The sequence below is a fragment of the Leptonychotes weddellii genome, unplaced genomic scaffold (genome assembly GCF_054177405.1).
Source record: "Leptonychotes weddellii isolate Sample4059 unplaced genomic scaffold, ASM5417740v2 HiC_scaffold_4450, whole genome shotgun sequence".
Lineage (NCBI taxonomy): Eukaryota > Metazoa > Chordata > Mammalia > Carnivora > Phocidae > Leptonychotes > Leptonychotes weddellii.
Genome location: NW_028011327.1, coordinates 1 through 11,732, shown reverse-complemented (window position 1 = coordinate 11,732; position 11,732 = coordinate 1). Strand labels below are relative to the sequence as shown.

The 11,732-nt window shown below is 50.6% G+C and overlaps 1 protein-coding gene across 2 annotated transcripts; it reads right to left on the bottom strand.

Annotated features, from left to right (window-relative positions):
* Window positions 1-2,729: 2,729 nt before the first annotated feature.
* Window positions 2,730-8,503, bottom strand: LOC102747565 (acyl-CoA-binding protein). Of its 2 annotated transcripts, XM_081810936.1 has the most exons (5): window positions 8,347-8,481; window positions 7,510-7,797; window positions 7,191-7,308; window positions 4,649-4,711; window positions 2,730-3,025 (listed from the first exon to the last, which is right to left on the bottom strand). In XM_081810936.1, the coding sequence occupies exons 2-5, from the start codon at window positions 7,576-7,578 to the stop codon at window positions 2,952-2,954; spliced, it is 324 nt and encodes a 107-aa protein (XP_081667062.1). In that variant the 5' UTR covers window positions 7,579-7,797; window positions 8,347-8,481; the 3' UTR covers window positions 2,730-2,951. The 2 variants fall into 2 exon arrangements, with proteins under 2 accessions (XP_081667062.1, XP_081667063.1); XM_081810937.1 differs by lacking the exon at window positions 7,510-7,797 and having other exon boundaries at window positions 8,347-8,503.
* Window positions 8,504-11,732: the final 3,229 nt, after the last annotated feature.

Sequence of the window (11,732 nt, the reverse complement as noted above, 5' to 3'; positions counted from 1 at the left end):
CGCAGGTATGCTTCCAAACCTGGCAGAGTCTCAGAATCACCTGAGATGCTTAAAAAAGTATGGCTTAAAAAAAAAAAGAAAAAGAAAAAAGTATGGGCCATTGGGGGTCCCCGTTCCAGCCGGGGAGATGTGATCTGCTTCCCTGAGCTGCCCCTCAGAAAGACCTGCACAGTAGGCGGGGGACTTCACAGCACCTCCTCCTAGCCCAGCGGGGCAAGGGTCACCCTTGTCATCGGACAGGGGCACTGCAAAGCTGAGTGGCAGCCGGTGGTCACGAGAGAGAACGTGACAGAAGGGGACTAGCAGGCCCTTCCTGGGCAGAGAGCCCTGGGTTTGGATCCATTCACGTCACCTGAGTCTTAACCCCTTCATCTGAATAATGGGTCCAGTCATTCCCATCACAGAGCATTGAGGTGTAGTACCGACTTCGAAGCACCGCGGGATTAAATTCACCAACCGAAGTAATGAACCTGAGCGGGAGGCTCACCCTGCAGGTTCTCAGCAAACGACAGCCGGTAACTGGAGGCCACGCCACTTGTGGGCAGATGGGCCTTTCCGCTCCCGTGGTGGTTCTCTGCCATCTGCGTTCGGGGGAGAAGAACCATGGCGTAGTCCTAACACAGTCCTAGCCCACGTAACTGCAGATGGCCAGGCTGCCCCCTCTTTGTCAGGGCTTCCCTAGGCCGAGGCCCGTTCCCTGATGCTGGCCGGCAGCCGGGCGGCGATACGGCGCCCGAGCACACATCCACCTTGCTCCGGCTTCCTTTCACGAGCTCGAGTACCGGGCAGGTTCTTCTGCCCCCAGCCCTGCCAGCGTCGCCACAGGGGCTGACCATCTGCTTCTGGGCTAGGTCCTTGACTCTGACAGCCATTGCAAGGGATGTTGCCAGGGACAAGAGTTGGTAGAAAATCGGCAGGAGAAAAATTCCTGATGAAGGGTCACACATCGGGCACCCCCGCTAGGCAGGAGTTCCTCACACAATTACATTTCACACTGACCACCAGCCTCCAGGTTAAGTGAGGTAGGCCTGACCCCAGAGCCAGGTCTGTCTGGACAAGAACCATGCCCTGGACTCATTGAAGGTGGTTTTTCCTTTGGCTTACCCCTGAAGCAGCCAAAAACTGCTCCAAGGAGAGAATGCAGGTATGGGTATAGTTGAGTCGCTCTGCCCCCACTCGGGCTCAGGGATGCCTGGGAGTTCCGTGGCCTTGGCAGGCTGGGTGCCGTGGAGCTGCATGGGGGGAGAGCAGAATAGAGAGAACGGAGGGCCTCCTGACTCATAGGCCCTCAGTCACATTAGCGCCCAGGGAAGGCTAACTCCCGTATAAATGACATGGCTGCTCAAGAAGTCACTTGACTCAGGGCGCACGTCCAGGTTTTGAACGTTGGCCCCACTGGGAGCACTCCCCCGCCCCCCATCTATACCTGAGCTTCTGGGGGCTCGTTTTCCATGTGCACGCTGGGCTAGCACGGGACAATCACCATTCTCAGAACCCACGGATGCCGTCAGGTCCACAATCTGAATGCCTCTGACCACATCTACTTTCCAGCAGCTGCCTAGCCCCTTTGTTGACAAATTCTGTGCTTTTCAGCTTCATTATCAAGACTTCTATCTGGTGCCACTTCCCACTGAAGGTATGCTGTACGCCAGGCCCTTCCTGCTGTTCCGGTTTCTCCCGTTCCAGCATAGGGCACACCTGTGAGGCTACCTGTGTGGTGCAGGCATCTGAGCCAGGGAGATGAGCGTGTGAATGCTGGCTCTTATTTGCCAGCCGAGTGGCCTTGGGCAAGTCACTGCAAATCTGACTCCTCCCTGTACTGCAGGCTGAACTAGGTCTGAGACCAGGGCAGAGGCTTCAGAGGGAACGGACTGAGGCTGTGTTGCGGCGGGGGGGGGCGCACGTGGGTGTGCTTCCAAACCTGGCAGAGTCTCAGAATCACCTGAGATGCTTAAAAAAGTATGGCTTAAAAAAAAAAAGAAAAAGAAAAAAGTATGGCTGTCTGGCCTCAAGGAGCTTCTCCCTTGACCCCTTTCAGCCTCAGCATCCTCACCTGCACAATGGGAAAACCACGACCTTCCTCGCAAGACTGTGGGAGTGAGTCGGGTAGAGCATCTGGCAAGGAGGGCCTGTCGGCTGTCTTTTTCTTTCTTACTTTTCGACAACCTATAACCCCCAGGGTCAAGCTCCAGCCTTTCTTCTCTGTAACCTTAACCCCTGGCCTCCTGGGTCCTGATCTCCCTTCTTCCTGCTGAACACCCACTTCCCCACTCAGTTTTGCCTGCCCAGCTGCCCAGGGGCCTGGAACTCTGGGAATACCCCGTGGCAGATGCACAGTTCATTCCTGACTGGGGCTTCTAGCCTTGCTCCTTTGCTCTGGAACCATGGACGGGAGGGACTTCGTACAAACCTCAAATACTTGTCAACCCTGCTTTACTTGGAGCTTGAGGCCAGCAATGTCTCCAGCAGAGGGTTGGCAGTCCCTGAGGTCTGAGGTCTCAGCCAGCCCACCCGGTCAGTGTGGCTGGAAGGGGGAGGAAGGAGGAGGTAGGAAAGGCTATTTCTGTAACCCTTTCCCTCCCCATCAGAGGTGTGTGACCTGCCTCGCACCCCACCAGAGTAGAGGAGGGTGAGCTCAAACACTTCCAGATGAAATCTTTAGAAAAAGGGTGTGAGGAGGAGCGATCGGAATGGAGTAAACTATTTCAAGAACCCAGATTACTGAAGACTTAAAGTAACAAATGTGCTTTTAATAGATCTACGGATAAAAACTACTCAGTGCAGGTCAGTAACCATGGCAGGCCCTACTCTGTTGGAGCCATGCCCTGTGCGGTCTTCAGGACCTAGGCTAACAGGCTATTTGCATTATTTCATGTCATCCACAGTATTAGAAAAGAAAGGCATTAGATTGGTTTAGATGAAATGCAGTGTTGGCAGCCAAATCCAGTCTGTTATATTCCATATTTTTTCTTTAGTTCTTCTACTTTGTTGATGTAAGCTTTCATGGCGTCTTCCTTAGAAGTCCCTGGAAGAAATCAACAGGATTATTTGTCAGAGAGGCAGCACGGTAGAAAAGCAGCAGACTTAAAAGCCCTATACAGTCCCAGTTTCATGCTCGGAGGCTCAGTTTCTCCCCTGTGAAGTGGGGTTTCTCTTACCTGCACCTCACAGACGTCCAGGATTCAACTTGAAATACTTAAGGAGCTGGGCCTGCAGCTGATGCTCCTGAAAGCACTGAACCCCTAATGTGCGTGCAGCTGTCCTGAGGCCCGTCATTGGCCTGCTGGCCACATGAGTCTCCCACTGTTGTGAGTGAGTGGTCAACCTGAGCCTCGGGGGCAAGGCTGGATGCTCCAGACAGGTCGGAAAGCCTAACATGGGGAGTCGCAGTGACTTTCCTGGCCCTGTTGACTCTGACTCTCATGGTTGGCTCTGACCTATCTGTTGGGCTCTTCTCTGCTGGAGAAAGCTGGCAGTGAGAAAGCAAAGCCAGGCACCCTCTTCTCCCCAGAGAGGAGCTGTGGGAAAAGTTTCGAGAACTGTGAGCAAAGGCAGCTAGCTCGTGGAGGTGAATGAGGCACATCTCTGCCCTCGTGCCGCAGTCCAAAGGACACGGACAGTGAGCCCCGATTTCCTGGACTCTGCGGTGAGGGAGAGACGCTGGGAATCGGAGCGCTTTCTGAAACACTGCAGAGCGCCTGGACACCGGTATGCGACGGCCAGTGACGATGGGCAGTCAGACGCGCATTCCTGTTCCAGTTACTTGCAAATCCTAGGAGTGTATTGATTGTATCCTGGCCCTTTTTGAATCCGAGGGCTTTTCATTTGCAGGAAGACAGAGGGCTTATTCAGAAGCTAGCGAGCGAGAACACAAAAGCTGGTAGGCAGCTTCAGTGCCAACTGGCAGGTCTCGCTGCCGCAGGCGACACGTGATGAAGTCGGAGCTGGGGTACTTCTTGGCTACTGCTGTTTAGCGTGTAGTAGCTCTGTTCATGGGGAGTACTCACTCCCTTCCTTTATGTGCCTTTCTGGCTGGAAGCGAGCTGGGGAGGGCTGCTTGGGCTAGGGGATCACTGCCCGGCCTTGCAAGGAAGAGGAAGGTGCAGGCAGGAAACCACTCCTCCTTTTTTTTTAAGATTTTATTTCTTTATTTGACAGAGAGAGACACAGTGAGACAGGGAACACAAGCAGGGGGAGCGGCAGAGGGAGAAGGAGAAGCGGAGCAGGGAGCCCAATGCAGGACTCGATCCCAGGACCCTGGGATCATGACCTGAGCCAAAGGCAGACGCTTAATGACTGAGCCACCCAGGCGACCCGCAACCACTCCTTCTTGTGAATACATATAAAGCCCAGGCCAACTATTTCACACACCGCCCCCCCCCCCACAGTCTGTTTTTCAGTAACCTGGTCCCCAGCCCCTCCTCTCCCGACAATACCACTGCTCAGAGACAGTGCTCTTGGAGAAGGCATACATGGTATTAGGAGAAAAAGTAGGTGGCCCAGTTTTTTTCCATTTTGGCCAGGCCAGGCTGGTTTCTGGCATGTGTTCCATCCACTCTGTTTACTCTCCTTACCCCTTACACTCCATAATGAAGAGTATTTCATTACTGGGCTTCACAGACTAGGGAAACTGATTACGAACAATTACCTTTCAGATGATTCCAGGCATCCCACTTGGCCTTGCCTTTGAGATCCAACAGCCCAGGCCGTTCTGAAACAAGGAAAGAAAAAGACATTAGACCTGCTTCAAGTTCTAATGGAGAACGTCATCGACTCTCTTGTCCTGAAAGCCATCTTTCATTTCATTGGTTCCTTCCAAGCTCTGTTAGGGAGTTAAATGGGTCCAGCACAGTGGGTTCTGCCTTTAGAAACCCAGATGTACAGAAATCCAAACTTAAGATTTAGAGAAAATAGGAAGAAAACTGTTCTCATTACTAGGCAGACTTTGTCTTAGAAGTTAAATTTTAACTCCAAAATTTCTCCTTTTAAAAACCATACTTAAAAAAATTTTTTTAAACAAGTACGACATCCATTCATATGGCTTAAAATTGAAATGCTGTCACGGAGAATACTATAAAGTTTCCCTCCCACCCCTGCTCTCAGTCACCCAATTTCTCTCTTTCACGTTATTATTGCTATCAGTTTTCTGGGCTCCTCTTTCTGTGAATAGTCTGTTCATATCCTTGCCCCATTTTTCTACCAAGTTGTTAGTCTAATTCTTGTTAATCTGCGGGCGTTTTGTCTCCAAAGGCAAAGCATTCTTAAAGTTACGCCATGATTTTACACCAGACCTGTCATCAGCTGCACTTGGGAAACACACTGGCTACTTCCCTGCTGACCTATTTTACTGCCACCCTGAGAACAAAGGCAAGAGGAGCAATCCCAGTGCCCATGGCCCAGACCACTGTGCCTGAGAAACCGCAAGTCTCCTCAGATGCTTTCAGAGAAGCATTTCCAGGGATGCTGGAGAGGGCGCCTACAGAGTCATCATCCAGGAAGAGTGAGCACACTCCAAAAGCCCTTTTTGTGATGATGGACATGTACATTTACACTAACTCAGGGCCACTGGCCACTTGTGGCACTTGATATGTGGCTTGTGCCACTGAGGACTGAGCTCTGGATTTTAACTATTTTCAACTTAAAACTGAATGGGGCTAGTAGTGACAATCTATTGGAAAATGGAGCCCTAGAATGAGCTGATGCCTCCCCAATGAGGAAGCGACAGATTTCCAAGCCAGTCTACATACTCATGTAAAAGCAGGCCAGGGTCTGGGAAAATCCTGTTTGGCAGAAAAGCATCTCAGCTCCTCTGGCCAGCCCCGCTTCATCTCTCCTTTCCCTTCCTGGGAGGATATAAAGTTTATAAACCCAGCACAGTACTCACCTTTGCCCCAAGACCTTCTCAGCTAAGCCCTTCCTGGGAACTTTGATTTGGCACTGCTCTGGGCACCATTTCCTGTTTCCCAATGGCTGGCAGCCACCCACCTGCTCCACCGCCCACCCCAAGCGCGGTGGAATTGGCCATGCTTTCCCTCCTGAACAGAGGAGGGGGTGACCTTCTTCTATGCTGCCGTGGCCACTGCACTCCGAGTCCCTGCAGAGACTGCATTGTGCTGTTGCCTCAGTACACACCTGAGTTGCAGGGACTTAGGGGCAGAATGAAAACTGTCCAAAGCAGGAAAGACTGTATTCAGAATATGGTAGTCTAAACTACCACCTCAAAATCTGTACTAAGATTTTTTTCTTTTTTTTTTTTAAAGATTTTATTTATTTGACAGAGAGAGACACAGCAAGAGAGGGAACACAAGCAGGGGGAGTGGGAGAGGGAGAAGCAGACTCCCCACCGAGCAGGGAGCCCGATGTGGGACTCGATCCCAGAACCCTGGGATCATGACCTGAGCCGAAGGCAGACGCTTAACGACTGTGCCACCCAGGCGCCCCAAGATTTTCTTCAATAGGGAAGAAACGGTCAGCAGGAACCACTGTCAGCAAAAATGCTTCTGACCGGCCTCAGGAAGCCGGCTTCTCTGCTCCGGCTATCAGGCTTGGCCTGGCTGCCGAGTGCTCTGACTTTGATTCTGCCTGTCTGCGGTGGAAGTAGTAGGATTCAACAAAGCTACTACTGAGCTCAGAGCTTGGACTAAGTCTCTTCCAGGCTGGGGTCTCTGCTTCCTCACAAGTAGATGGAAAATGCTGGTGATAACCAGTAAAGTCCTTCCAAAAACTAGGATTTGAATTCTGCTACCCAAGCCACCAAGAACAGTACAGGGTCCATGAGCCCCATTCAGGAGCATGATCTTGGCACGGGGGCGGGGCGGGGGGGACGCCATGAGCCATTACCATGTTCCACCTGAAGAGTAGGGCTTTGGGTGGTTTTGAGTGTGCAGTTCCCATAGATTAAGAGTTCCAGCACCCGTCAAGGCTGCTGAGTCTGCCTTGATGAGTAGGGGGCCTTCCCAAGCTCATCTCAGCATACCTGTGTTTATTTTTTTAATTAAAGATTTTATTTATTTATTTGACAGCTAGAGAGAGCCAGAGAACACAAGTGAGGGTAATGTCAGAGGGAGAGGGAGAAGCAGGCTCACCGATGAGCAGGGAGCCTGACACGGGACTTGATCCCAGGACCCTGGGATCATGACCTGAGCTCAAGGCAGATGCTTAACCAACTGAGCCACCCAGGCACCCCATACCTGTGTTTATGTCACCCACAGTTGCTTGTTTGTAGTGGCTGTAGATGAACAACATCTCATCATCTGCTGGTTTGGTCTTGAGGTGCTTAACATCCTCAGCAGCTTTGTCAAACTCAGCCTAAACATGAGGGAGAGAAAAGGCCTAAATAGAGCTCAGTAATGGGGAGAGACAGGGTGGAAAGGCGGCACTCCTGCGATGCTTGTGAGGAAAAGCAGTGTGTGTTCCCCAACAGGGCAGCCAGAAAGATTCAGCAAAACAAGGAGGGGAAGCACAGGGATTCACTCGTTCGATGGATAACTATGTACTGGATGCTCTTACCATACCAGGTACCAGGTGCTGGAAACACAATGGTGAAGGAAGCAGGCTAGGAGTGCCTGCAGTAGGCATATACTTCACTGAAAAAGCGTGGTCAACTGCCTGACCACCCCTGGGTCAGGCCGGGGTCTCAGTAAAACCCTGACTTGCGGATAGGGCTAGCACAGCGTGTTTCAAACAGTTGAGAAGGGGACGGGGTTTGAGTACGGAGGTGTCAGCGACCGGAGCCCGCTGGACCCCGCCCCCGCCCCCTGGGGCTGGGCGTCCAGCGCTGACCTCTATTTCAGTGTTCTGATTGGAGAGAGGTGAGATGAGTCAGAGGTCAGCCCACACAGCTCAGTCTCCGAAAGGCGACTACATTCGAAGGAGGAAAAAGGCTTCTGGGCCACCTCTCCCCAAGCCCTCCCCTTCCCGCACGTTGGACACTAACCTCCAATGTCCCCTGACCTCTAAGTTGTCAGCCGCGGCTTCCTTGCTTCCCCATTCTGCATGGCGTCCCTACTCCTGCCCTGACCTTCCGGATGGGGAACTCGGTCTCTTTGCTCCTTCAATCCAGGGAACCCTCTACTAGGACCCTCGCCTCCGACCCCTGTTCCTGCTTCATCGTGAAGTCCACCCCATGGGCAGCTTTCTAGCGGTTGCGGGTGGGTAGCAGTGTCCAAACCCTGCAAGTTCCGCTCACGAGGCTCCCTGCAAAGAGTCAGAGCTGGGCACGGGTCCAGGAGGCACAGCGGGGCGTGGAAGGGAAAGACCCTGCGGAATTCTTCCTGGGAGATACACCCCTCCCCCTAGCCTGCAGCCTCGCCGCACCTTCGTTGCCAGGCTAGGCACGCTTTATACCTGAGACATGCTGGCGGGGTTGCGAAGATTCGGAGAACCCGCGGAGACGACGAAGAGCAGGAAACACACGACTCGACTGGCAGCGCCTTTAGAGGTGCAGCCGCAGACGACTCCAACCCCGCCAGGCAGGCAAGAGGCAGCCAATCAGAAGCCAGCTCTACGCTGGGGGCGTGTCCAACCGCCGCAGCGCCGCCAAACCCCGCCCGAACCCACGTGGGTTTGTTCGCATGCGCGCAGTGAGGAGCCGAAGGGGACGCCGGGAACAGGTGGGGCCCGCGTAGGTCGGGCGTGCTTGCTGGGGGGGGCTTGCAGGTCCGAGTCGGGGTCAGGGTTCGGCTGCTGTGGGGAGTGGACCGCGGGGGCGGAGGAGAGGGGGCGGTGGCCGATGAGCAGAGACTTCTTCATTCAGTCTTGTGTCTGGAGTGAGGAGCCCGGAAGATGCGCCTCTGTACAAGTAATCTCTCAGGCCTGGGGAGGACGAGTGGGCTCCGCCCCTCACGGGGGACTAGAGCAGTTTGTTAGGGGCTGAGGGGGTTGGAAGTTTACAGTTTTACATGGAAGGTAGGGTAGGGGAAGGTAACATTTGAGAAAGCCTTTTAAGGAGAGGAAGGAGCATTCCAGGCAGAAAATAAGTGTAAAGGTGTGAGCAAAGAGTGGAGGGAAAGAGTAGAAAGAGATGAGGCTGGGGGAGTTAAAGAGGTGTCAGACTGGCTAGATGATGCAGAGCTTGGCCTTTATAAGAGCTATAGGAATTTGGACTTTTATTTTGAGATGGGAAGCCAGAGGATTTTAAGCGGAGGATGATGAGACTGAGGGGAGGCACATCTTCGCGAAGTTGTTGTAGAGGCTGATCCTCTCCATGGGAACAGAAAAGAGCAGCACAGGTGGCTGGCAGAATTTGAAGTTGATGAGAATTTTCTGGTGGTTACAAAGCTGGGTGAAGGGAGGGAATTGATGGAAAATTCACTGGAGATCATTTACAAAGATCATTCCTCTCCAATTCCTAATTTGTGTCAAGAGGACTAGACTAGAAATCCTCACACACACACCCCAGCCCCCCCATTTACAGCCACAGGTGTTTAGAAAGAAAGGCCAGGTGAAAGCTTTCAGATGTAACTTCTAACTAGTGGTAGGCCAGCCTTTATAAAATGTTTGGGAAGAAGTGGAGATGCAGTAGCAGGGAACAAATCTAGAGGCTTAAGTCTATGAATAATTTTAGTAGAGAAAGCAAAGCCAAACAAATTAACAAAAAGATTGTAGTTAAATTTGGGGAGATTACATTTGAATCTTAAGAAATAGAGGGTCCCTGGGCGCCTGTGTGGCTCAGATGGTTGAGCGTCTGCCTTCGGCTCAGGTCATGATCCCAGGGTCCTGGGATCGAGTCCCACATCGGGCTCCCTGCTCCTTGGTAGCCTGCTTCTCTCTCTCTCTCTCTCTCTCTCTGTCTTTCATGAATAAATAAATAAAATCTTAAAAAAAAAAAAGAAATAGAGGGTCCCCCCCCTACCAACGTGACAGTTCAGAGCTGTTCCCCCCCCACCCGGGCACACGTGAAGCCTGGATTCATTTTTGTTCCATCATTTAGTGCTTACAGATTCCTTGATGGAAATTCAGATTATTGTCTGTGTGGGTCAGATTTATAGTCAAATGTATCTTAAAGTCATTAGGTTTTAACACTAGGTTATTGTGTTTAGCACAATAGCACAATTAGGTAACTGACAATGTAACTTTGTATTCCTCAAAGATTGGTTGATGTGATTGAGTTTTGTCTGGACACTGTGGAAAGCAAGGCTAGTATTTTAACTTGGCAATCACCAGTTTAAGTGAGGTTGATTTGTTGCTTTCTTATTTGGAATATACTCCACTTTCCTAAAAAACAAACAAAACCCCCCAATTTTCCACATGGTAGTTCTGTGCCCAAGTGAGTCCACAAAAGTTACCTAATGCAAGTGAAGTATATAACTAGTAAGGATTGTGGGACTCAGGGAGCAGGGTGCTAAGGGGTTTTCCTTGCTACAGGGCCCACCCTAGGCCAAGTTTTGAAATAGCTGAAGGCATGCTCTTTGGCCTGTGTCCTTCTTCCTTCCCTCATTCCTCAGGGACCCATTTTGTGTGATTTCCACCTACTGAAATGTTGCCTTAAGTCCTCCATTTACTGTTTCTATTCTAGGCAATTGGAATGGCATTTGTTTTTTAAAATAAAGAGCTAACAAGCCAGCATCTGAGATTTAATTTTTTGAAGTAAATTTTAGAGTAAATTTGGGGATCAATAAATTGTATGAATTTTTAATTCCAGATTTCGATAGCATTGGAAAGGAAATAGTTCTTCATATCCCCAGAAAATGCAGGTTCCTCAGCTGTGTTTATATCCTTGCTAACAACTAGCACACTTCGTAATAATTTTATTTACAATCACTTTTGCTTATTCTTCTGTCTGATTTCTCTCCCCTACATAAGCCGGGGAAAATAGGGATCACCTTGTATTGGTCAGTGCTCTATCTCCAAGTGCCAGGAACTTCTTAGGCACTGAGCAAATGGCAGGTGATGAACAGAGTCCTTTGCTCTCTATGAAATGTATTCATTTTGATTAGCCATGAACTTGGAAACTAAGTTTTTGGAACTGAATGTGCAACTATAGGCTATGGTAAAGTAGATGAATTCTGGTGCGAGGACCATGTAATCTCTTTGTATCACTCCTAGCTGGAAACAGGACACAAAACAAACATTAAGGGAAGATGGGGAACCTGATGAGCCACCTAATCAGTCTAATTGACCCTCCCCATTTAGTAGAGAGGCTCTTGTCATTGCTGCAACCTGCCCTCACATGCTTGGGGGTGCCAATTTTGACTATTCACAGGCTACACTTGCTGGGTCTCAGTGTAAAGCCAGACGGGCAAGATACATTAACAGGTGAAAGCGGTTCTTGCTCAGTGGGTGTGAATAGTAGTTTTCTTTTTTCCCTATTTATTTATTTATTTTTTGATGTAGTGTTCCATTCATTATTTGCGTATAACACCCAGTGCTCCATTCAATACGGGCCCTCTTTAATACCCATCACCAGGCTAACCATCCCCCCACCTTCCCCCAGAACCCTCAGTTTGTTTCTCAGAGTCCATAGTCTCTCATGGTTCATCTCCCCCTCTGATTTCCCCCCCTTCATTTTTCCTTTCCTACTATCTTCTTTTTTTTTTTTTTAACATACAATGTATTTTTTGTTTCAGAGGTACAGGTCTGTGATTCAACTGTCTTACACAATTCACAGTGCTCACCATAGCACATACCCTCCCCAATGTCTATCACCCAGCCTCCCCATCCCTCCCACCCCCGACCACTCCAGCAACCCCCAGTTTGTTTCCTGAGATTAAGAATTCCTCATATCAGTGAGA

Excerpts from the sequence above, each read along its gene's own strand:
- LOC102747565 (XM_081810936.1), bottom strand. The coding sequence starts at position 7,578 with ATGCCTACTGCAGGCACTCCTAGCCTGCTTCCTTCACCATTGTGTTTC. Across the intron at positions 4,712-7,190 it reads TGTGGGTGACATAAACACAG|AACGGCCTGGGCTGTTGGAT; the intron begins GTATGGGGTGCC and ends TCCTTGTTTCAG. Across the intron at positions 3,026-4,648 it reads TGCCTGGAATCATCTGAAAG|GGACTTCTAAGGAAGACGCC; the intron begins GTAATTGTTCGT and ends GATTTCTTCCAG.